The 27,021-nt window shown below is 44.8% G+C and overlaps 1 protein-coding gene across 1 annotated transcript in view; it reads left to right on the top strand.

The window, feature by feature from the left end:
- Positions 1–9,154, top strand: part of LOC139258465 (cytochrome c-like) — an 18,756-nt gene extending 9,602 nt beyond the window's left edge. The window contains exons 2-3 of the mRNA XM_070874793.1: positions 8,753–8,928; positions 9,010–9,154. Of these exons, the coding sequence (XP_070730894.1) occupies positions 8,760–8,928; positions 9,010–9,152 (312 nt within the window). The 5' untranslated portion in view covers positions 8,753–8,759 and the 3' untranslated portion in view covers positions 9,153–9,154. The remainder of the gene's footprint in view (positions 1–8,752; positions 8,929–9,009) is intronic.
- Positions 9,155–27,021: the final 17,867 nt, after the last annotated feature.

The raw sequence follows: 27,021 nt of genomic DNA, 5'->3' as shown, positions 1-27,021 counted from the left end.
CTCCCTCCCTCTCTTTCCCCCCTCCCCTCCCTCTCTTCCCCCCCTCCCCTCCCTCTCTTTCCCCCCCTCCCCTCCCTCTCTTTCCCCCCCTCCCTCCCTCTCTTTCCCCCCTCCCCTCCCTCTCTTTCCCCCCTCCCCTCCCTCTCTTTCCCCCCCTCCCCTCCCTCTCTTTCCCCCCTCCCCTCCCTCTCTTTCCCCCCTCCCCTCCCTCTCTTTCCCCCCCTCCCCTCCCTCTCTTTCCCCCCTCCCCTCCCTCTCTTTCCCCCCCTCCCCTCCCTCTCTTTCCCCCCTCCCCTCCCTCTCTTTCCCCCCTCCCCTCCCTCTCTTTCCCCCCCTCCCCTCCCTCTCTTTTCCCCCCCTCCCCTCCCTCTCTTTTCCCCCCCTCCCCTCCCTCTCTTTTCCCCCCTCCCCTCCCTCTCTTTTCCCCCCCTCCCCTCCCTCTCTTTTCCCCCCTCCCCTCCCTCTCTTTTCCCCCCCTCCCCTCCCTCTCTTTCCCCCCTCCCCTCCCTCTCTTTCCCCCCCTCCCCTCCCTCTCTTTCCCCCCCTCCCCTCCCTCTCTTTCCCCCCTCCCCTCCCTCTCTTTCCCCCCCTCCCCTCCCTCTCTTTCCCCCCCTCCCCTCCTCTCTTTCCCCCCCTCCCCTCCCTCTCTTTCCCCCCCTCCCCTCCCTCGCTTTCCCCCCCTCCCCTCCCTCGCTTTCCCCCCCTCCCCTCCCCTCCCTCTTCTTCCCCCCCCCCCCTCGCTGTCAGAAACACATAGACACTGACACTGACACTGACAGACAGAGAGAGAGATACTGACACTGACCCAGACAGAGAGAGAGAGAGAGGAGAGACACTGACAGACAGAGAGAGAGTGACACACTGGGGGGGCCTCGTCCCAGCACGCTGTTGGAGGGCTCCCGGTCGGTGCTGCAGTCGGTGAGTAGAAACATAATTTTTTATTTATTGATTTTTTTTTAATTTTTTTTTTTGATTGATTTATTGATTTATTTATCATTTATTATTGATGGTTCTTTATTTGTAAAAGTGATGTTTCATGTTTGTAAACTTTCCCCCCTCCCTCCCCCCTCCCCCCCCACCCCCCCAATTCCCTACGTCTGATTTGTAACCTACGCCTGATTTCTAAGTGTAGGCAAGGTTTTTCTGAGCGTACAAAAATCTACACTTACTCCATTCTAAGTTAGTTTGGAGTAAGTTTGCACTGCCTAAACTTTGAAAACAGGCGTAAGTGGCCGGACACGCCCCCTTTTGAAATAAAAATCTGTTCCAAAATGAAACTGTTCTAACTGACGAGAACTGGAGTAAACTAAATGCCGAGAATTGCAATTTCTAAGATACTCCATTCTAAACCAGTTGCTCCAAAAAAATAGGAGCAACTCAGGCCGAAACTTGACCCCTTTGTTTCCAATCTACCTGAGTTAAATTCCTTTTTAACTCATTGAAATTAGCCCTTGAGTATTTTCACCATTGATTGTTCCTAGTCCCTTTCCATAACGCCTCTAAACCCAATGATATATGGATCATTGCTTCACAAATGCTTTGCCACTGAAACATACTCTACTTGCCCCACTTCATTCCCCAGAACTAGATCCAGCACTGCTTCCTTCCTGATTGGACTGCAAACATGCTGATCAAGAAAGTTCTCCTGTACATCTAGAAAAAGAGGAGAGAAGAGGAAGAGATGTTACATTGTTGTCCTTATGAGGACTTTTCAAAAACAGAATCCAATGGAAGGAGTGAAGTGGTAACGTGCTTCAGCACATAGGTTGTCACTTGGGAGTGAATGAGAAAATAGGATGAAAAGAAAGCAGGAGATGGTGGTTCACACAAATCCTGAGCCAGTTCTTCCGATTTCTCTATTTCTATCCCCTCTATGATCTCCACCCCCACTTCCCCCCCTCCAAGATTTTCAGGGCTTCATTCTCATACAGGGATAGTATGCAACGATTCGGGGTCCTCCTCCCACATGAATTCTCTGTCTCTTTTGCTATCAGCTATCTTCTGCAAGCAAAGTAGTAAAAGTGAGTAATTGCAATATTCTTGAAATACAGTAATACGCAAGTGTTAGCATGTAGCTCACAGTGCCAAGTAATGGCATGCATATGTATCATGCAATAAAACAGAAAATGCTGTAATAATGTATTAGAGGGAGATCATTATAAGTATCATAGGCAGCAGCCAAGTTCATGGCACCATGGCTGGCTCTGCTGCACAGGAGAGCAGGAAAGAGAGTGGGAGAGCTATAGTGATAGGGGATTCTATTGTAAGGGAAATAGATAGGCGTTTCTGCAGCCGCAACCGAGACTCCAAAATGGTATGTTGCCTCCCTGGTGCAAGGGTCAAGGATGTCTCGGAGCGGGTGCAGGACATTCTGAAAAGGGAGGGTGAACAGCCAGTTGTCGTGCATATAGGTACCAACGATATAGGTAAAAAACGGGATGAGGTCCTACGAGACAAATTTAGGGAGCTCGGAGCTAAATTAAAAAGTAGGACCTCAAAGGTAGTAATCTCAGGATTGCTACCAGTGCCATGTGCTAGTCAGAGTAGGGATTGTAGGATAGCTCAGATGAATACGTGGCTTGAGGAGGGGTTCAAATTCCTGGGACACTGGAACCGGTTCTGGGGGAGGTGGGACCAGTACAAACCAGACGGTCTGCACCTGGGCAGGACTGGAACCAATGTCCGAGGGGGAGTGTTTGCCTGTGCTGTTGGGGAGGAGTTAAACTAACATGGCAGGGGGATAAGAACCTATGCAGGGAGACACAGGGAAATAAAATGGAGGCAGAAGCAAAAGGTAGAAAGGAGAATAGTAAAAGTGAAGGGCAGAGAAACCCAAGGCAAAAAACAAAAAGGGCCACATTACAGAAAAATTCTAAAGGGGCAAAGTGTGTTAGAAAGACAAGCCTGAAGGCTCTGTGCCTCAATGTGAGGAGTATTAGGAATAAGGTGGACGAATTAACTGCGCAGACAGCAGTTAACGGATATGATGTAATTGACTTCACGGAGACATAGCTCCAAAGTGACCAAGGCTGGCAACTCAACATCCAGGGGTATTCAACATTTAGGAAGGGTAGGCAGAGAGGAAAAGGAGGCGGGGTGACGTTGCTGGTTAAAGAGGAAATTAATGCAATAGTAAGGAGGGACATTAGCCTGGATGATGTGAAATTGGTATGGGTGGAGCTGCGGAATTCCAAAGGGCAGAAAACGTTAGTGCGAGTTGTGTACAGACCACCAAACAGTAGTAGTGAGGTTGGGGACAGCATCAAACAAGAAATAAGGGATGTGTGCAATAAAGTTACAGCAGTTATCATGGGTGACTTTAATCTACATATTGATTGGGCTAACCAAACTAGTAGCAATGCGGTGGAGGAGGGTTTCCTAGAGCGTATTCGGGATGGTTTTCTAGACCAATATGTCGAGGAACCAACTAGAGAGCTGGCCATCCTAGACTGGGTGATGTGTAATGAGAAGGGACTAATTAGCAATCTTGTTGTGCGAGGCCCCTTGGGGAAGATTGACCATAATATGGTAGAATTCTTTATTAAGATGGAGAGTGACACAGTTAATTCAGAAACTAGGATCCTGAACTTAAGGAAAGGTAACTTCGACGATATGAGGCGTGAATTGGCTAGAATAGACTGGCAAATGATACTTAAGGGTTGACGGTGGATAGGAAATGGCAAACATTTAAAGATCACATGGATGAACTTCAACAATTGTACATCCCTGTCTGGAGTAAAAATAAAATGGGGAAGGTGGCTCAACCATGGTTAACAAGAGAAATTAAGGATAGTGTTAAAGCCAAGGAAGAGGCATATAAATTGGCAAGAAAAAGCAACAAACCTGAGGACTGGGAGAAATTTAGAATTCAACAGAGGTGGACTAAGGATTTAATTAAGAGGAGGAAAATAGAGTACGAGAGGAAGCTTGCAGGGAACATAAAAACTGACTGCAAAAGCTTTTATAAATATGTGAAGAGAAAAAGATTAGTGAAGACAAATGTAGATCCCTTGCAGTCGGATTCAGGTGAATTTATAATGGGGAACAAAGAAATGGCAGACCAATTGAACAAGTCCTTCGGTTCTGTCTTCACGTAGGAAGACACAAATAACCTTCCGAATGTACTAGGGGACAGTGGGTCTAGTGAGAAGGAGGAACTGAAGGATATCCTTATTGGGTGGAAAATTGTGTTTGGGAAATTGACGGGATTGAAGGCCGATAAATCCCTGGGGCCTGATAGTCTGCATTCCAGAGTACTTAAGGAAGTGGCACTAGAAATAGTGGATGCATTGGTGAACATTTTCCAACAGTCTATCGACTCTGGCTCAGTTCCTATGGGCTGGAGAGTAGCTAATGTAACACCACTTTTTAAGAAAGGAGGGAGAGAGAAAACAGGTAATTATAGACCGGTTAGCCTAACATCAGTAGTGGGGAAAATGTTGGAATCAATCATTAAGGATGAAATAGCAGCGCGTTTGGAAAGCACTGACAGGATCGGATCAAGTCAGTATGGATTTATGAAGGGGAAATCATGCTTGACAAATCTTCTGGAATTTTTTGAGGATATAACTAGCAGAGTGGCCAAGGGAGAACCAGTGGATGTGGTGTATTTGGACTTTCAAAAGGCTTTTGACAAGGTCCCGCACAAGAGATTGGTGTGCAAAATCAAAGCGTGTGGTATTGGGGGTAATGTACTGACGTGGATACAGAACTGGTTGGCAGACAGGAAGCAGAGAGTCGGGATAAACGGGTCCTTTTCAGAATGGCAGGCAGTGACTAGTAGAGTGCCGCAGGGCTCAGTGCTGGGACCCCAGCTCTTTACAATATACATTAACGATTTAGATGAAGGAATTGAGTGTAATATCTCCAAGTTTGCTGATGACACTAAACTGGGTGGCGGTGTGAGCTGTGAGGAGGATGCTAAGAGGCTGCAGGGTGACTTGGACAGGTTAGGTGAGTGGGCAAATGCATGGCAGATGCAGTATAATGTGGATAAATGTGAGGTTATCCATTTTGGGGGCAAAAACACGAAGGCAGAATATTATCTGAATGGCGGCAGATTAGGAAAAGGGGAGGTGCAACGAGACCTGGGTGTCATGTTTCATCAGTCACTGAAAGTGGGCATGCAGGTACAGCAGGCGGTGAAGAAGGCAAATGGTATGTTGGCCTTCATAGCTAGGGGATTTGAGTATAGGAGCAGGGAGGTCTTACTGCAGTTGTACAGGGCCTTGGTGAGGCCTCACCTGGAATATTGTGTTCAGTTTTGGTCTCCTAATCTGAGGAAGGACATTCTTGCTATTGAGGGAGTGCAGCGAAGGTTCACCAGACTGATTCCAGGGATGGCTGGACTGTCATATGAGGAGAGACTGGATCAACTGGGCCTTTATTCACTGGAGCTTAGAAGGATGAGAGGAGATCTCATAAAAACGTATAAGATTCTGACGGGACTGGACAGGTTCGATGTGGGAAGAATGTTCCTGATGTTGGGGAAGTGCAGAACCAGGGGACATAGTCTTAGGATAAGGGGCAGTCCATTTAGGACTGAGATGAGGAGAAACTTCTTTACTCAGAGAATTGTTAACCTATGGAATTCCCTGCCGCAGAGTTGTTGATGCCAGTTCATTGAATATATTCAAGAGGGAGTTAGATATGGCCCTTACGGCTAAGGGGATCAAGGGGTATGGAGAGAAAGCAGGAAAGGGGTACTGAGGGAATGATCAGCCATGATCTTATTGAATGGCGGTGCAGGCTGAATGGCCTACTCCTGCACCTATTTTCTATATTTCTTCATTCAAATTAATGGAAGGTAACAGTGGGTTCTTTCACCTTGTCTGACCCGATAAGGTAATTAAACTTCTTCCTACATTGCCTCCAGATATGTGGTATGTTGCTCATGGCATCAATGATAGTTACAACCTGCTGCTATCCTTTTTGGGCAGTTTGTTGGATGGGCTCCATCCCAAAGAGAGCTCCATCCCAAAGAGAGCCCTCTTCAGTCCTTCACTTTCTCCCAGAACTTCTATCTTCCTATCACAAAAATTAGGCATTGTGTGCCCTGCTGAACTGCTTTCAGACATGTTTCCAAACACATTGGCTCTGCCTTACAAACCACAACCCATTAAGCTTGCTGTAGACCTTTTAAATCTTGCAGCAGAGTGCAATTTCCTCTCCAACAGTGGGCAAGTTTTAAATCACAGGCATTACCAAAGCTGGGAGCACCTCAAGACTATGCTAATGATGTGACTCCAGACAGACATGTGGGATAAGCTTCGGGTAGGGCTCTTCCAGTGCCTAAGTTCTGGTTGGGCTTACACCCAATGAGAACGTCTAGGCCAGTGTATTTCAATATTGCCAATTCCAGACCTAGAAATCAGAAAATATTTTATGCCCCTAGATGTGTCCAGGCATCATAATTGTTTTCGGTCCTCGCTACAAACTCCATCCCCTAGCCACTGACCCCATTCCTCTCCCCAACTTCTGTCTGAGGCTGAACCAGGCTGTTCACAGCCTTGGTGTCATATTTGAACCTGAAATTAGCTTTCGATCACATCCGCAGCATATCTAAGACCGCCTCTTTCCACCTCTGTAACATCGTCCGTCTCCGCTCTTGCCTCAGCTCATCCATTGCTGAAGTCCTCATCCATGCCTTTGCTACCCCTAGACTTGGTTATTTCAATGCACTTTGGCTGGCCTCCCACATTCTACCCTACGTAAATTAGAGGTGATCCAAAACTCAGCTGCCCGTGTCCTAACTCGCACCCAGTCCCGTTCACCCATTACCCCTGTGCTCGCTGACCGATATTGGCTTCCGGTTAAGCAACACCTCAATTTCAAAACTCTCATCTTTATTTTCAAATCCCTCCATGGCCTCAGTCCTCCTGATCACTGTAATCTCCTTCAGCCCCACAACTCCCCGAGATGTCTGCGCTCCTCTAATTCTGCCCCCTTGTGCATCCCTGATTATAATCGCTCAACCATTGGTGGCCGTGCCTTCTGTTGCCTAGGCCCCAAGTTCTGGAATTTCCTGCCTAAACCTCTTCTCTCTACCTCTCTTTCCTCCTTCAAGACGCTCCTTAAAACCTACCTCTTTGATCAAGCTTTTGGTCACCTGCGCTAATTTCTACTTGTGCAGCTCAGTGTCAAATTTTTTAGCTCATAATACTCCTGTGAAACGCCTTGGAATGTTCACTGCATTAAAGGTGCTCTATAAATACAAGTTGTTGTAGTTGTTGTAAATTGCTGCTTTAGAATTCCTATGATATACTTGATGGATCAGGTGAAGGTATGCACCTCATTGTACCTGTGCTTTGCTGATGTATAGGCATGCCACAGAAAGGTCAAACCAAGGCAGTCGAGCATTTCTGCGGTCTCTTTAGGATCCAACCCTTGACTTTCTGAATACCAGCAAATGCTGGTGGCTGGGTGCATGGTGGACTGCCATAAATTGAATGCATCATGAATGAATGCTGCTGGGGAATCTAGAATTTACCTGCAGTATCCGGTGAAGATGGTTGCACACAAGCTGAATATTGATGGAATAACATTTCTTTCAATTTGCTTATGGTGCACTTCTGTGACATCAATGACACCCGCCATTTGAAAAAGCTTAAGAGATCAGTCCTGTTACTTATTGACGTCCTCTGGGAAAGACATGTATTTGCTTGCTCTGGCAAACAATAAATTGTTCATCTATTTATGCAGCACAGATTGAGTGGTGTTACTAATAACTCAATTGTCCCCCTGGAAAGAGCCTGAGGCAAAATAATTGAAGGCAACGGTTACCTTCACTGTCACTTGCAGCACCATGTCTGGTCTTGTGTTGGGTTGCAGGTTATCCTCCAGCATGTTGCATAACCTTTTTGCTGTCTCACTGGTGAATCAGAGCCTCTGAAGGCATTACTACTCCGACAGGTCCGGATAATCCCGTTAGGGTTGATGTATTTGGTTGGCAGAATAATGAAGGTTAGGATCCCTCTCCCTGCAATTAATTTGCACTTCCCTGGCATTCAAAAGCTCTTCCTTGTCCTCCTCCCACAACTAACACATATACAATGGAGTCCAAATGGTATACCCATTGTCTAAGGACTATGGGATCCAAAAAATGCATGTAACTCACCAACTCTCCTTAAAAGTTCTTGGGCATGTTGCTGGCTAACTGCAACAGAAAACAGCATTTTTGTCTCCTCACTCACCAAAAGTTGATTTGCCACTCCAAATGCAAGTTGCTCCCTGTCCTTTCAAAGTACAGTAGATTTCAGACCCAGCCCAGCAACTGAGAACACAGTTTGTATGTGCCATATTATCACATGAGTTACGACCAGTGTTCGGGAAAGAAACTGATGCGGAGGCCAGATTGAAGTCACTTCCACTTGTTTTAAATACAATTTAAAATCTTAGTGCTTCTTTCCAGTGCAATATTTCTGGCTAAGCCTGACCTACTGGGAATGCTTGTCAAGCGTAAATGGGGCGGAGACCTGATGCGATGGATTTCCACCTCTTTTTCTTATTTCTGGGAAATAAGTGTAAATGGGGCATTGGACAGAGAAAAATTAGCCCCACCGAGATGGGTTATATGTCTGGCAAACCAAAGTATCCTTTTCAGATGTAGCAGATGAATAATAAAACCTCATTAATTTATATCATTTTATTTGTGATTCACAGAAATACATTTTTAATCAATCATTTTCAAATTTGACAGCAAGTTACTATAGGTAACGTACAATCCCTAATGTTTTCCTTTTTGTCATGTTAGAGTCTAAATGGGTGATCCAGAGAAAGGAAAGAAGATCTTCATGCAGAAGTGTACTGTGTGCCACACTATTGAAAAAGGTGGAAAAAACATGGTTGGCCCAAATCTCTCGGGTCTTTTTGGGCGTAAATCCGGGACAGTTCCAGGATATGCCTACACTGATGCAAACAAGAATAAAGGTAGTGCAATTTAAACTGCAATTTTGATGTTTGCATTTCAGTATTATTTGTCCCTGAACTAAAATATGCATTTATATGTAGGTGTCACATGGGGAGAGAGCACTCTAATGGAATATTTGGAGAACCCCAAAAAATATATTCCTGGAACAAAAATGCTGTTTGCTGGTATCAAGAAGAAAAGTGAACGTGCCGATCTCATTGCTTATTTAAAGAAACCATCATAATAATAAAGGCTTTAATTAAATGCTGGATTTAATTTTGAAATGTATTTTTTTTTGTAAATCACTCCAGCATTTCATCTGCTTATCTATGTTCAATGCTAACTTGTTAGTTTTTAACTACTGTAATGGAACTGTATTTATTGTATAACAAACTTTCAACTTTTAAAATAAAATTAAGTACCTTTTCAAACTGCCTTTAATATGAAAATAATTTGTTGCATTACCATAAGTAATCTTGGTTCCAGGCCATATGTTACCTTGAGTTTGCAAGAACTGGACAAGTGATTCTGTCTTCTTGGTGAAGTGTAAGCAGCATGCCTAAGTAACTTTTCCAGGGTCTATTAACTAGCCTTGAATGAGCGTGTCAGCGCAGATTACATCTAATAAGACATACCTGCCTTTGTGCATTCTTGTGGAACTACTCCTCAGCCTCTAATTCCCTGAGGGCAAGAGGGATTCCTAAAATTCTCTTCAATGATAAAAGGTAAAAAAAAATATACAAAACAAAAGCAACCCAAAAGCCAAAATAGTAGTAGTTCACACTCATTTCCAAACCAGTTAAACATACCTTCAAGGAATTCAGATTCAAAGGCCAAGAAATGAGTTTCAAAATGTGTTTAAGTATGGAAGAACTCCACAGGACTGAGTACTGTGAGCTAAAACTGATGTGGCCTTAGTCACTTTAATACAACTCCAGAGTGCCTAAGCAGCATGGCAGACAATCTTTTATACTCCCTTGCATGAGGTGTGCAGGTGATCCTTGGGCCTCCAACAGTTGCACCCTCTGGTGGCAAGTCTTACACAGTTACAATGTGTACATACATAAAATCACCCCCCGCCCCCCCAAAATCTTTGATACAAATTATTTACAAGTTGAGATGACCGGGGCCCTACGCTCCCTGGTTGATCGTCTGAGTTCAAACTCTGGCATGGGTGAGTTGGTCGGACCATTGCTGCACTGCAGCGCAGCTGGTCTGACAGGACTGTTGGGAATGGTGGGTTCATCCTCTGGATTGACAGCGAGGTCGATTGCTGGTTGGGTGTGTGTTGGTGGATCGATGATGGTGATGGCCTCTTCAGGTTGTTGCTGGTTGTCTGTGAACTGCAGTTTGGTTTGATCCAAATGTTTACTGCACGTTTTTCCATTCAATAGTTTGACTATAAACATTCTATTCTCCTTGACCAAGACAGTGCCAGTGACCCATTTCGGACCATGACCATAATTCAGGACAAACACAGGGTCGTTAACATCAATGTCACGTGATACAGCCGCGCGGTTGTGGTACATGTTTTGCTGGTGACACCGGGTTTCCACATGATCATTTAGATCCGGGTGAACTAGGGAGAGCCTGCTTTTGAGTGCTCTCTTCATTAACAATTCTGCAGGGGGAACTCCAGTGAGTGAGTGGAGTCGCGTCTGGTAGCTGAGCAGAATCCGAGATAAGCGAGTCTGCAAGGAGCCTTCCGTCACGCGTTTCAAGCTCTGCTTGATAGTTTAGACTGCCCATTCCACTTGACCGCTGGATGCGGGCTTAAACGGGGCAGACCTGACATGCTTGATGCCATTGCGGGCCATAAACTCGTTGAATTCTGAGCTGGTGAAACATGGTCCATTGTCACTGACAAGGACGTCGGGCAAGCCATGGATGGCGAACATAGCCCGGAGGCTTTCAATGGTGGCAGTGGATGTGCTAGATGAAATGATTACGCATTCAATCCATTTAGAGTAAGCGTCCACTACAACTAAAAACATCTTTCCGAGAAAGGGGCTAGCAAGATCTACGTGGATCCTGGACAACGGTTTGGAGGGCCATGACAACAGACTCAGTGGAGCCTCCCTTGGTGCATTGCTCAATTGTGAGCATATGTTGCACTGGTGCATGCATGATTCTAAGTCCGAGTCAATGCTGGGCCACCAAGCATGTGATCTGGCTATAGTCTTCATCATGACTATGCCTGGGTGGGTATTGTGTAGGTCGTGTATAAACGTTTCCCTGCCTTTTTTTGGCAAAATCACGCGATTACCCCATTAGAGACAATCCAACTGGATGAACATTTCATCAAACTGCTTAATTTCATCTTGCATTTCCCCGGGAACGGCTGACCAGCTCCCATTGAGGACGTAACTTTTTACAAGTGATAGCACAGGATCCTGGCTGGTCCAGGTCCTGATCTGGCGAGCAGGTGCCCCTTCGCTCTCAAAAGCATCCATGACCAGAAGCATATCTGCGGGCTGCGCCATTTCCACCCCGGTAGTGGGCAATGGTAGCCAACTGAGGGCATCAGCACAGTTCTCCGTGCCTGGTCTGTGGCGGATAACATAGTCATAGGCGGACAATGTTAGTGCCCATCTTTGGATGTAAGACGAAGCATTGGTGTTTATACCTTTGCTTTCTGAAAACAGTGAAATGAGTGGTTTGTGGTCGTTTTCGAGCTCAAACCGAAGTCCAAATAGGTATTGGTGCATTTTCTTAGCCCCATATACACATGCTAATGCCCCCTTTCTCGACCATACTGTAGGCTCTTTCAGCCTTAGACAGACTTCTAGACGTGCATGCAAACGGTTGAAGTTTGCCCGATACATTGGTTTGCTGTAACACACAGCCGACCCCGTACGAAGATGCATCACAAGCTAGCACTAATCATTTACACGGGTCATACAGTACAAGTAACTTATAGAACAAAGTAGGTTTCTGGCCTTCTCATAGGCTGTCTGAGATTTACCCCAAACCCAGTCGTCACCCTTACATAGCAACATGTGCAACGGCTCCAGCAATGTGCTTAACCCGGGTAGAAAGTTACCAAAATAGTTGAGTCTCAGGAACGAACGCAGCTCTGTCACATTCTGCGGTCTGGGTGCATTCTTGATGGCCCCTGTCTTTGAGTCCGTGGGTCTGATGCCGTCTGCCGCAATCTTTCTCCCCAAAAATTCGACCTCTGGTGCCAGGAAAACACACTTGGAGCGTTTCAGCCCGAGTCCCACTCTGTCTAGTCAACTTAGAACCTCTTCCAGGTTGTGCAGGTGTTCGGTGGTGTCACGACCGGTGATCAGGATGTCGTCTTGAAACACAACGGTGCGCGGAACCGATTTCAGCAGACTCTCCATGTTCCTCTGGAAGATGGCAGCAGCCGAGCGAATCCCAAAAGGGCACCTGTGGTATACAAACAGTCTTTTGTGCGTGTTGATGCACGTCAATCTTTTCGAAGATTCAGCCAGCTCCTGAGTCATGTAGGCGGAGGTTAGGTCCAACTTGGTGAACGACTTCCCCCTGCTAACGTTGCGAACAGGTCATCTGCCTTGGATAGCGGATACTGGTCCTGTAACGAGACTTTGTTGATCGTTACCTTGTAGTCTCCACAGATTCTGACCGTGCCATCGCTTTTCAACACCGGAACAATCGGACTGGCCCACTCGTTGAACTCGACTGGCGATATGATTCCCTCTCGTTGAAGTCTGTCCAGTTTGATCTTGACTTTCTCCCTCATCATATATGGAACTATATGGAACCGCTCGAGCCTTGTGATGAACGGGCCTTGCATTGGGGACGAGATAGACCTGCACCTTGGCGCCTGTGAAGTTGTCGATGCCTGGTTCAAATAGCGACGGAAACTTGCTCAGCACTTGGGCGCATGAGGCATCATCCACTGAAGATAGTGCTTTGATGTCGTCCCAATTCCATCGAATATTTCCCAGCCAGCTTCTGCCGAATAGCGTTGGGCCATCACCTGGTACAATCCTCAGGATAAATCATAAACAACTCCATCGTACGATACCTTAACTGCCGCATTGCCAATGATTGGTATAAGTTCTTTGGCGTAGGTGCGCAGCTTTGTTTGAATCGGGCTTAGTTTGGGCCTTTGTGCCTTGTTGCCCCACAGTTTCTCAAAAGCCTTCTAGCTCATAATTGACTGACTCGCCCCGTATCCAACTCCATTGATACCGGAATACTGTTCAATTTGACTTTCAGCATGATAGGAGGGCACTTGGTGGTGAAGGTGTGTACCCCATACACTTCTTGCTCGGGTTGAGTTGCCTCTCTTGTTTGTTCTGTGTGATCCGCGCCGGATCAATCATCCTCTGCCGACTGCCACGTGGTGAGTTGTAGCACTCTTGCACATTCGCTGGAGGTGCCCCATTGTTTCGCAGCCTTTGCACTTGTAGTGCTTGAATCAACATTGATGGGCTCGATGATTACCCCCGCAGCGCCAATATGGTGCTAGTGGGTTTGCATTCACGTCCTATGGCGGCCTCTGAGTCATCCTAGATCTTGCAGCTGCAGACGTGTAGGCCCTGCTATATGCAGTTCTGCCTGCTAGCGACGTTATTTTATGCACAGTACTTGCCGGTGAGCTTCGATGCTGGGAAGATATCTGTCTGGTATTATCGCTCATGGATATGAATGCCTGGGCTATCGTGATGGCCTTGCTCACGTCTAGGGATTCGGTGGACAGCAGCTTGCGAAGAACGACTTTGTGGCCGATGCCAAGCACAAAAATGTCCTGCAACATTTCCCCAAAAATCCAGCAAATTAGCAAGTTCCAGCAAGGCTTCTCAGGTAGGCGACATAACTCGCCACGACCTGGCCCTCGGAGCGGTGGTGCGTGTAGAAGCGATACCTGGCCATTAAGACGCTTTCCTTCGGCTTGAGGTGGTTCCGAACCAGCGTACACAATTCTGTATATATCTTCTCCGCTGGTTTCTTCGGTGTTAGCAGGTTCTTGATGAGGCTGTATATTGTGGACCCACACACGGTGAGGAGAATCGCCCTGCGCTTTATCGTCCCCATCCAGTTCGTTGGCCACGAAGTACTGGTCGAGACGCTCAACGAAGGCTTCCCAATCATCACCCTCTACAAACCTCTCTAAAATAGCAAAGGCAGCCATGACTGCGTGAAAGTTCGTAATCTGTTACTCGCCACCAATTGTTAAGTATGGGAGAACTCCACAAGACTGAGTACTGTGAGCTAAAACTGTTGTGACCTTAGTCTCTTTAATACAACTCCAGCGTGCATAAGCAGCATAGCAGACAACCTTTTATACTCCCTTGCACAAGGTGTGCAGGTGACCCTCGGGCCTCCAACAGTTACGCCCTCTGGTGGCAAGTCTTACACAGTTACAATGTTTACATACATAACGTCGTTGATGATGACATTGTGTTTTGGAGGCCAACCATGAAAAATGCAGGGTAGGGACACCTTAGCCTTGGCCTGACAGCACGTCACTGATGTCAGCAGAGTGGTAGGAGTGAAGTGCGGCTGGCCCATGAGAGGGATGATGGCGAACGGGAACGTGGAACGGGACTTCACTCAAAGCGCTCCCACTACTTACACGTCGCTATCCCCCCGCCCCCAGCCAGTACCCGACATGCTGCCTCTTCTCCCGATGGTCATTTCTGCCATTGCACAGATGCAGGTGGAGCAGTCTTTGGCAGGGCCCTCACAGGCTCCAATACTCAGGTCATCAACCAAGAGCATCTCAATAGTCAGAGCAGAGATCTGAGTAGCCTGCCTCAACCTCTGCTGAAGCCACAGGGGTTGCAACACGTAGGAGTGGTAGGAAAAGCTTTGTAGTTCACCAAGGATATGCATTTGAGGAAGTGTTATGTTGTAAAGATTATGTTTAGTACAATCACATAAATGTATTACTTTGCACCACTTTCCTGTGTTGCCCATTCTTGGTTGCCGGCTGCTAACTCGCCTTTTCAGTTGCTTGTCGATGAATGGGAAGACTTGAATTGACAGGGATCAATGGGGTATGTGCAACCAGATGGTTGGTTACAGGACTGCTTTGTGTCATTGGGATTGGGGGTGGGAGGATGGAGGGAGAGTGACTGTTAGATGTGATTGCTATATTGGGCCTGTGGTAGTGACTAACTGAAAATTACAACTATAAGGGAATCCTGGGCAGTGATGTGAGCAGCTGGTGCTGTGTTGGGGTCATAAGAGCATAAAAATTAGAAGCACTAGCTAGTATGCTTTATGGCCCCTTGAGCCTTCTCCGCCATTCAGTAAAATCATGGCCGATCTTCAACCTCAACTCCACTTTCGTTTCCGATTCCCTTAGACTCCAAAAATCTATCTACCTCAGCCTTGAATATACTCAACGATTCAGCATCCACAGCCCTTTGGGGTAATGAATCCCAAAGATTCACAACCCTCTGAGTGAAAAAATTCCTCCTCATCTCAGTCTTAAATTGCCGACCCCTTATTCTGAGACTATGTGCCTTAGTTCTAGACTCTCCAGCCAGGGGAAGCAACCTCTCAGCACCTGCCCTTCAATCCCCCTCAGAATCGTACATATTTCAATGAGATCACCTCTCATTCTTCTATGGCAGGGGGATGGGAACCTATGCAGAGAGACAGAGAGAAATAAAAAGGGGGCAGAAGCAAAAGATAGAAAGGAGAATAGTAAAAGTGGAGGGCAGAGAAACCGAAGGCAAAAATCAAAAAGGGCCATATTACAGCAAAATTCTAAAGAGACAAAGAGTGCTAAAAAGACAAGCCTGATGGCTCTGTGCCTCAATGCGAGGAGTATTCGAAATAAGGTGAATGAATTAACTGCGCAAGCAGCTATTAACGATTATGATATAATTGGGATTACGGAGACAGGGCTCCAGGGTGACCAAGGCTGAGAACTCAACATCCAGGGGTATTCAACATTGAGGAAGGATAGACAGAAAGGAAAAAGAGGTGGGGTAGCGTTGCTGGTTAAAGAGGAAATTAACGCAATAGTAAGGAAGGACATTAGCTTGGATGATGTGGAATCTGTATGGGTAGAGCTGCGGCATACCAAAGAGCAGGAAATGCTAGTGGGAGTTGTGTACGGACCACCAAACAGTAGTAGTGAGGTTGGGGATGGCATCAAACAGGAAATTAAGGATGCGTGCAATAAAGGTACAGCAGTTATCATGGGCGACTTTAATCTACATATAGATTGGGCTAACCAAGCTGGTAGCAATGTGGTGGAGGAGGATTTCCTGGGGTGTATCAGGGATGGCTTTCTAGACCAATATGTCGAGGAACCAACTAGAGAGCTGGCAATCCTAGACTGGGTGTAGTGTAATGAGAGAGGACTAATTAGCAATCTTGTTGTGCGAGGCCCCCTGGGGAAGAGTGACCATAATATGGTAGAATTCTTTATTAAGATGAAGAGTGACAGTGTTAATTCAGAGACTAGGGTCCTGAACTTAAGAAAAGGTAACTTCGATGGTAGACATGAATTGGCTAGAATAGACTGGCAAATGATACTTAAAGGGTTGACAGTAGATAGGCAATGGCGGACATTTATAGATTACATGGATGAACTTCAACATTTGTACATCCCTGTCTGGAGTAAAAATAAAACGGGGAATGTGGCTCAACCATGGCTAACAAGGGAAATTAGGGATAGTGTTCAATCCAAGGAAGAGGCATATAAATTGGCTAGAAAAAGCAGCAAACCTGAGGACTGGGAGAAATTTAGAATTCAGCAGAGGAGGACAAAGGGTTTAATTAGGAGGGGAAATAGAGTATGAGAGGAAGCTTGCGGGAACGTAAAAACTGACTGCAAAAGCTTCTATAGATATCTGAAGAGAAAAAGATTAGTGAAGACAAACATAGGTCCCTTGCAGTCAGAATCAGGTGAATTTATAACGGGGAACAAAGAAATGGCAGACCAATTGAAGAAATACTTTGGATCTGTCTTCACTAAGGAAGACACAAATAACCTTCCGGAAATACTAGGGGTTCGAGGGTCTAGTGAAAAGGAGGAACTGAAGGAAATCTTTGTTAATCAGGAAATTGTGTTGGGGAAATTGATGGGATTGAAGGCTGATAAATCCCCAGGGCCTGATAGGCTGCATCCCAGAGTACTCAAGGAAGTAGCCCTAGAAATAGAGGATGCATTGGTGATCATTTTCCAACATTCTATTGACTTTGGATATATTCCTATGGACTGGAGGGAACTAATGTAACTTTTTAAGAAAGGAGGGAGAGAGAAAACAGGGAATTATAGACCGGTTAGTCTGACATCGATGGTGGGGAAAATGTTGGAATCAGTTATTAAAGATAAAATAGCAGTGCATTTGGAAAACAGTGACAGGATCGGTCCAAGTCAGCATGGATTTATGAAAGAGAAATCATGCTTGACAAATCTCCTAGAATATTTTGAGGATGTAACTAGTAGAGTGGACAAGGGAGAACCAGTGGATGTGGTATATTTGGACTTTCAAAAGGCTTTTGACAAGGTCCCACACAAGAGATTAGTGTGCAAAATGAAAGCACATGGTATTGGGGGTAATGTACTGACGTGGATAGAGAACTGGTTGGCAGACAGGAAGCAGAGAATGGGAATAAACGGGTCCTTTTCAGAATGGCAGGCAGTGACGAGTGGGGTGCTGCAGGGCCCAGTGCTGGAGCCCCAGCTATTTACAATATACATCAATGATTTAGATGAAGCAATTGAATGTAATATCTCCAAGTTTGCAGATGACACTAAGCTGGGTGGCGGTGTGAGCTGTGAGGAGGATGCTAAGAGGCTGCAGGGTGACTTGGACAGGTTAGGTGAGTGGACAAATGCATGGCAGATGCAGTATAATGTGGATAAATGTAAGGTTATCCACTTTGGTGGCAAAAACAGGAAGACAGAATATTATCTGAATGGTGACATTAGGAAAAGGGGAGGTACAACGAGACCTGGGTGTCATGGTACATCAGTCATTGAAGTTTGGCATGCAGATACAGCAGGTGGTGAAGAAGGCAAATGGCATGCTGGCCTTCATAGCTAGAGGATTTGAGTATAGGAGCAGGGAGGTCTTACTACAGTTGTACAGAGCCTTGGTGAGACCACACCTGGAATATTGTATTCAGTTTTGGTCTCCTCATCTGAGGAAGGACGTTCTTGCTATTGAGAGAGTACAGCGAAGGTTCACCAGATTGATACCTGGGATGGCAGGACTGACGTATGAGGAGAGACTGGATCAACTAGGCTTGTATCCATTGGAGTTTAGAAGAATGAGAGGGGATCTCATAGAAACATATAAAATTCTGACGGGATTGGACAGGTTAGAGGCAGGAAGAATGTTCCCGTTGCTGAGGAGTTCCAGAACCAGGGATCACAGTCTTAAGAATAAGGGGTAAGCCATTTAGGACCGAGATGAGGAGAAACTTCTTCACTCAGAGAGTGGTTAACCTGTGGAATTCTCTACCACAGAAAGTTGTTGAGGCCAATTTGTTAGATATATTCAAAAGGGAGTTAGATATGGCCCTTAAGGCCAAAGGTATTAAGGGGTATGGAGAGAAAGCAGGAAAGGGGTACTGAGGTTGAATGATCAGCCATGATCTTATTGAATGGCGATGCAGGCTTGTAGGGCCGAATGGCCTGCTCCTGCACCTAATTTCTATGTTTCTATGTAAACTCCAGAGGGTATAGGCCTAATCTACTCAATTTCTCCTCATATGACTACCTTCTCTTCCCAGGAATCAAACTAGTGAATCTTTGTTGCACCACCTCTAAGGCAAGTATATCCTTCCTCAGATAGGAGACCAAAACTGTGCACAGTACTCCAGGTGTGGTCTCACCAAAGTCTTGTACAATTGTAGCATGACTTCATTACCCTTGTACTCCAACCCTCTTGCAATAAAGGCCAACATGCCACTTGCCTTCCTTATTTCTTGCTGTACCTGCATGCTAACTCTCTGTGTTTCCTGTGTGAGTACACCTAAATCTCTGAACAACATTTCATAATTTCTCACCATTTAAAAAATATTCTGCTTTTCTATTCTTCCTACCAAAGTGAATAACCTCACACTTCCCATATTATACTCCATCTGCCACCTTATTTTCCAATCACTTAACCTGTCTATATCCCTTTGCAGGCTCACAGCTTATTTTCCTACCTAGCTTTGTATCATCAGCAAACTTGGAGTCATTACACTCAGTCCCTTCATCTAAGTCATTAATATAGATTGTTATATAGCTGAGGCCCAAGCACTGATCCTTGTGGCACTCCACAAGTTACAGCCTACTGTAAATGCCCCATTTATCCCCACTCTCTGTTTTCTGTCTGTTAACCAATCCTCTATGATCCCTATGGCACCCTACAAGTTATAGTTTGCCAACCTGAAAATAACCCATTTATCCCGACTCTCTGTTTTCTGTTAATTAGTTAATCCTCTATGCATGCTAATATATTACCTCCAACCCTATGATCCCTTATCTTGCGTAACAACATTTTATGTGGCACTGTATCAAATGCCGTTTGGAAATCCAAATATACTCCATCCACTGGCTCCCCTTTATCCTGCCAATTACATCCTCAAAAAACTCTAATAAATTTGTTTACATTAATTCCCTTTCATAAAACCATGTTGACTCTGCCTAAGCATATTATTTTCTAAGTGCCCTGTTAGCACATCCTTAATAATGGATTCTAACATTTACCTGACAACTGATGTCAGGCTAACTGGCCTGTAATTCCCTGTTTTCTCTCTCCTTTCTTGAATAGCGGGGTTACATTTGCTACCTTCCAATCCGCTGTAGAATCTAAGGAATTTTGGAAGATCACAACCAATGCATCCACTATCTCTGCAGCCACTTCTTTTAGAACCCTGGGATGTAGGCATCAGGCCAAGGGGATTTGTCAGACTTTTAGCCCCATTAGTTTCTCATGTACTTTTTCTCTACAGATATTAATCATTTTAAGTTCCTCACTCTCATTAGCCCCTTGGTTTCCCACTATTTTGGGTAAGCCTTTCTTATATTGTGAAGGTAGGTACAAAATATTTGTTTAAAGTCTCTGCCACTTCCCTATTTCCCATTATAATTTCTCCTGTCTCAGCCTCAAAGGGACCAATGTTTACTTTTGCAACTCTCTTCCTTTTTACATACTTGTAGAAGCTCTTACAATCTATGTTTATATTTCTTGCTTGTACATGTACACTCTCATATTCTATTTTCTCCATTTTTATCAATTTTTGGTCATCCTTTGCTGGTTTCTAAAGTTCTCCCAATCTTCAGGCTTATTACTTTTCTTCACAACTTTATAAGCCTCTTTTAATTTAATGCTATCCTTAACTTCTTTAGTTAGCCATAGATAGATCACTTTTCCCGTGGCGTATTTATTTCTCGATAGAATATATGTTCGTTGAGAATTTTTGAATATTTCTTCAAAAGGTTTTCTACTGTTTATCTACCATCATATTTCCCAATCTACAGTAGTCAACTCACCCCTCATACCTATGGAATTGGCTTTATTTAAGTTTAGGACTCAAGTTTCGGATTTAAGTATTTCACTCTCAAACTCAATGTGAAATTTTATCATATTATGATCACTCTTCCCCAGAGCATCCTTTGCTATGAGATTACTAATTAACTCTGTCTCATTACACAATACAAGATCTAAAATAGTATGTTCTCTAGTTGGTTCCACAATATATTGTTCCAGGAAACTTTTTCAAATGCATTCCATGAATTGGTCCTCCAGACTACCTTTACCAATTTGATTTGTCCAGTCCATATGAAGATTAAAGTCCCCACGATTATTGCATTACCTTTGTTACAAGGTCCTATTATTTCTTGATTAATTCTCTGTCCAATGGTATAGCTACTATTAGGGGGCCTATAAACTACTCCCACCAATGTTTTCTGCTCCTCATTATTTCTTATCCCTATCCATACTGATTTAACTTCTTAATCTTCTGAAACAAGATCCTTTCTCGCTTCTGTCCTTATGTCATCCTTTGTTACAGGGCTACCCGATCCTCCTTTTCCATTCTGCCTGTCTTTTCAAAACGTCACCATATTCCTCCTCTTCATTGGATTTGTGTGCAGATAATGTTCCTCCTGCAGCTCCAAACCTGACTGCTGTGCAATGTTGTGCAGAGTGCAACACACCATGATCATTCTGAAGACCCTGGCTGGCAAGTACTGAAGGGCACCTCAAGATCTGTCCAGGCAGTTAAAGTGCATCTTGAGCCTGCTGATCACTTGCTCAATGACACATCTGGTGGTCAGATGGCTTTCACTGTACCGCTTTTGGGCTTTATTGGTTGGGTTTCTCACGGGTGCCATCAGCCAATTTTGAAGGAGATATCCTTTGTCTCCTAGCAGCCGCCCCTTAAGTGCTTGCAGGTTCAAAGAGGTCGCTTAGCTTGGACTGCTGCAGGATGAAAGCCTTCATGGCAGCTCCCCAGGAATCTGGCGCATACCTGCATAAACCTTTTCTTGTGGTTGCACATCAGCTGTTCATTGATAGAATGGAACCCCTTGCAGTTTATGAATACTGGTTGATCTAGGGGTGCAAAGATTGACATGCGTGTACATTTGATGACACCCTGCACCTGTGGGAAACCAGCCGGAGACTCAGACCCGAATGTCTGCTCATTCTGACTGGTGTTATCACGTGCAAAGTTGACATGATTGCAAGCTCTGGCAAACACTCCACCAGAGTCCTGTCTTATGCAATTGTGTGCAGCTGACTGGGAGATCCTGGTTAAGTCTCTGGTAGTGCCTGGAAGGATCCTGAGACAACAAGTTGAAGGTGGTGGTTATTTTCACAGCCACTAGTAATACGTGGCCACTAAGTTCATCAAGGAGCAATTCTTCCTGTAGGAGGCTGCAGATGTCTGCCATCACCCGATGCTACAACCTTAGCCTCTGGAAATCTGCTTGTACAACCTGTTATGCAGGTAGTGCCCCCTCCAAGCTCGAGCCTCTCTGCTGACTACTTGCAGGTCTCTGCACAGCAAGCCGTTGCTGCTGGTCATCTTGCTCCTCATCCGAGGACCAATCTAAGGCAGCCATGGCGCCACCATCTTGAGTTTCAATACATGCAAGATGCACAAATTATCCTCTCACCACAAGTACTCTGAACAAACCCTTTCCCAGTGGGAGGCAAGAAGCAGCTGTGAGCACTGACGATGTTTTGTTGACATATGCCTGCTTTTTAATGAGCCTCATTAATTGTTCTTTTCTCGCCTTGGTTTCAATGCTGATTTTCAGGAAGCCAGGGAAACCCATGCATGTGCCGTTAAATTTAAATGGCGGTTAAAATATTGTTGCAACAAACTGATTTAAATATTCAAATTGCTAATCTGCCTCTCTCGGGTGGGTTCCGCACGTGTAGCCGAATGTGCCCGGGTTAAACCCAGAATTCGGCGCGTTGAAGCCGACTTCCGGATGCGCTGACGTTTTTGATGAATTTAACTCCCCCCCCCCCCCACCCACACCTAAACCCACACGCTCCGTAAAATTAACATTTCACTCTGTATCTCAACACTCTATTTATCGTTTAAAATAGTTTCCCTTTCTAATGGGATCAATTTTATGGCAGAAAACTCCTCAATTTGCTGTTCAGGAAATGGAATTGCCTTGATTTAACAATGGAGAACTGCCAAAACCAGGACATTAGCCTTTAGTCCATTTAACCTACTTAATGGCCCTGAAATTCCGGCCATGCAGTGGCAAGGCCTCACAAAGCCGTTTTTTGGCGCGCAATGCGCATGCGCCAAAAACCGGCTTTTCCGATCTCATGACAGATCTTCCGCATCCCCGGGAGAAGGACATCTGGAGAGATTGGGCTATTTGCCCACCTCTTGCCCAGCGAATGTCCTTCAAACTCTTACACCTGGTAAAAGCAGAAGAATAGCCTACTTTTACCAGCATAAGAGTTTTAAAACATATAAAAATAACATTTAAATATACATTTTTATAGTAAAAACCCTGTCCACTAAGGTAAGTTTATTTTAAACCCTATTAAAACACTTAAAAAAAAATCCCCCAAATATTTTTTTTTCTTAAACATTTAATTAACTTTAATTTCAATTAATTTTAAATATGTGTGGTGTTTAAAAAAATATATTATGTTGTGTTTGGGTGTTTTAGGGGGTTATTCTCATTAATAGTAATGGGAACTCGTAAAATCGGCGTTCCCATTACTAGCAATGAGAATACTGCACCATGATTGGTTGTCCAGGCCCATGTGACTCCAGCTTCTCCATCCGTATCTAAAAGACGTGTACGCGCTGCGAACCGCGTGGAAAGAAGGCTTCTGATCGGAATCCAAGGCGCCTTCCGGACCACCAGGAACATTCGTAGAGAAATTTTGGGTTGGAGGCGTTCGTCCGAAGGCAGCCTCCGACCGGAATTTTAGGGCCAATATCTCTTCAATACTGATTGCAAAATCCTTTAGGATATTTGTTGCACTACAATAATCAGATAACAAACCAGCCAATACTCTTAGAAAATAATCATTATGTAATTCTATTATTTTCCCTTCTTCAATTACTCCGCCAGTTTTTTTCTTTTAAAGTTCTAACTTCTTTCCTAACTCCCCTTTTGCTGCTATATTGAAAAGTGTTTTATTATTGTGATTGACAATCTTTGCCACGTTTATCTCTGGTGACTTTTTTGTAGCCCATGACATTATTTTTAGCCTGTTTTAATAGTTTCCAATAGTCCAAATGTTTTCCCCTCCCTTTTATTTGTAGGTTTTGTATAGTGTATTTTCATCATATAATCATAGAAATTTACAGCACGGAAGGAGGCCATTTCGGCCCATCGTGTCTGTGTCAGCCAACAAAAGGCTACCCAGCCTAATCCCACTTTCCAGCTCTTGGTCTGTAGCCCTGCAGGTTACAGCACTTTAAGTGCACATCCAAGTACTTTTTAAATGTGGTGAGGGTTTCTGCCTCTGCCACCCTTTCAGGCAGTGAGTTTCAGACCCCTACAACCCTCTGGGTGTGAAGAAATTTCTCTTCAAATCCCCTCTAAACCTTCTACCAATTACTTTCAATTTATGCCCCCTGGTTGTTGACCCCTCTGCCATGGGAAATAGGCCCTTTATATCCACTATATCTAGGCCCCTCATAATTTTATACAATTCATGAGGTCTCCCTTCAGCCTCCTCTGTTCCAAGGAAAACAAACCCTGCCTTTCCAATCTGCCCTCATAGCTAAGATTCTCCACTCCCGGCAACATCCTCGTAAATCTCTGTACCCTCTCCAGTGCAATCAGACCAGAACTGCACACAGTACTCTAGCTGTGGCCTAACTAGTTTTTATACAGTCTATGCCTCAGCTAATAAAGGCAAGCATTCCGTACACCTTCTTAACCACCTTATCTACCTGGCCTGCTACCTTCAGGGATCTATGGACATGCACTCCAAGATCTCTTTGTTCCTCTACACTTCTCAGTGTCCTACCATTTAATGTGTATTGTTAGCCCTCCCCAAATGCATTACTTCACACTTCTCCGGATTGAATTCCATTTACCACTGTTCTGCCCACCTGATCAGTTGATTGATATCTTCCTGCAGTCTACAGCTTTCTTCTTCATTATCAACCACAGAGCCTATTTTAGTATCACCTGCAAATTTCTTAATCATACCCACTATATTCAAGTCTAGATCATTGATATATACCACAAACAGCAAGGGACCTAGTACTGAGCCCTGCGGAACCCATCTCTGTCCTTATTCTCATTGGCATTGGTTGCCAGGTGATTTTGTATTTGATCATATTGTGGTGACCTGTTCTTCAAGGTTCCATAGACTCATAGAATCATCGAATTTAATTATTTTTTTTTTTTTAATGTTTTATTCGTTGCCAATCTTTCCAATTCTTTGTCAGATCAACTTGTCAGATCATAAACGCCAAAGGTCACCCTGCGCACATCAAGGATCACTTTGCGCCAATGATTTTGCTCTTAGCCAAAAGGCCTAGAGCCAAAGCACCGTTCCTGGAAGTACTGCAATACCAGGTTCGTGCCATGGAGGTGGATGGGTCAAGCCCCCCACCCACCTCCATGGAGGTGGATGGGTCAAACCACCCCACCCACCTCATAGAATCATCGAATGGTTACAGCACGGAACAAGTCCATTCAGCTATCAAGCCCGTGTCGACTCTCAGCTAGTCCTACTCCCATTACCCTTTCCCCTGCACTTCTATATTATTACTGCCGTTTGGTAACTTGCAAGAACCAAATCTAGATGCACATTCCTCCTAATGGGAAATATGACACAATGTAATATGTAGCTTTGTACCACATTTACGAGTTTTTATTCTGTCACATACTTCCAGAAGGTCATGCCCAGTGTATATTAGTTTAGTTGAAGTTACCCGTGATTATATTTGTACATACCTTTCTTATTTCCTCATGAGGTGCTGTCATTTTAATGTATCTGCAATGGGAGACTGTAGAAGACCCCCATCCCTACTAATTAACTCTAGCCTAGTTGATAAGGGGTAAGTCATTTCGGACCGAGATGAGGAGAAACTTCTTCACCCAGAGAGTGGTGAACCTGTGGAATTCTCTACCACAGAAAGTTGTTGAGGCCAATTCACTAAATATATTCAAAAAGGAGTTAGATGTAGTCCTTACTACTAGGGAGATCAAGGGGTATGGCGAGAAAGCAGGAATGGGGTACTGAAGTTGCATGTTCAGCCATGAACTCATTGAATGGCGGTGCAGACTCGAAGGGCCGAATGGCCTACTCCTGCACCTATTTTCTATGTTTCTATGTTTCATTTTTGCCTAACCATAAGATACTGGGCCTGATTTTCATCTACTTATGGTAAGGTGCTAATAGCACTCAAATTTCCTGGGTCATTCTGTTTGTATAATTATTCACAGATTGGGATACAGATTTGGAGTGTAAAAGTTGGAAATTTGGTGAGGGTGGAACTCTCTGGTAAGTAATGGCTGAGTAGGTCTCAGACTGAAATTTAGTTTTACATTTAGAATTTAACTTTGAACTTTAAAAATTGTAAAAGAGACTGCAAGTAATCAACAGTAGACAGAAACGGCCTGTCGGTGGCAATTAACAGCGAATCAGCTGTAAGTGATTGCCTGAATAAGGGGTAATTACTGTGAGCAGGAAACTGAGTGTGCACTTGTAACTTGGAGGACTGTGCCTGGGTGCTTCCAGCTGTCCCAGGTGAAGACATCTCCCCCACTAGAAGAACAGTCATTGTTAATACCATCAGAGAGTGCAGCTCTGCAAACACCCTTCTGAAGGCTGGACTAAAAATTAATCCAAAGAAGGCATGATTGTTACAATCAGAAATGATACTTTTAGGCGTTACTGTGGGACTGAAGGGGCTTAGTCTGGACCAGCATAAGATTGTTGTGATTCAGTGTTTACCATTGCCTGCATCCATAACCACACTTCGTTCCTTCTTGGGTCTGGTGGGATACCAGCGCTTGTTTATTCCCAGATTTGCAGAGCTGGCTAAATCCCTATATGAACTATTAAAGGGCGAAGAGGATTCTGTAGTTCGTGATTGGACAGCCGAACATATCATGGCTATGTTCTTCCTTAAAACTGCTGTTATGCAAGCCACATGCCTGACAAGTTCTGACCGAGACAAGCCTTTCCACCTGGAGGTGGGAATCCACAGATCAGAGTCTTGCTGCCGTTCTGTGCCAAGAGGTACGTGATAAACTTACTCCAATTGCGTACGCCTCTCGCATTTTGACTGGCGTGGAGACGAATTACACTGTGTGTGAGTGACATCTGCTAGCACTTTTTGGGCGGTTAAACACTTCACATTCATTATCGGGTTGAACAAAATAATTATCCACTGTCCCCACACTCTTTTGAATCTTCTACTTAAACCAGGAGACTTTGGTCTCCCCCGCTCCACTCAGTCATTGGACTCTTCTATTAACTCAGAGCAATTTGGAAATAATGCCAAAGCAGACAACTCTACTACCTCAGCTCCTATTGTGGGAAGGGGGAAGTCATGAATGCCCACTTCCACCACTGAAATTTGACCATCACCCCATCTCTCTTATACTGTTAAATGACACCCAGGATGTCTACATTGATGGATCATCCTATCACAGGGATGGAAAGCATGGATTTGCAGTCGTTATGCATTCCCCACTCCGCTCA

This window comes from Pristiophorus japonicus, chromosome 3, assembly GCF_044704955.1.
Source record: "Pristiophorus japonicus isolate sPriJap1 chromosome 3, sPriJap1.hap1, whole genome shotgun sequence".
Taxonomy (NCBI): Eukaryota; Metazoa; Chordata; class Chondrichthyes; family Pristiophoridae; genus Pristiophorus; species Pristiophorus japonicus.
This window is presented reverse-complemented; position numbering and strand designations above follow the sequence as displayed.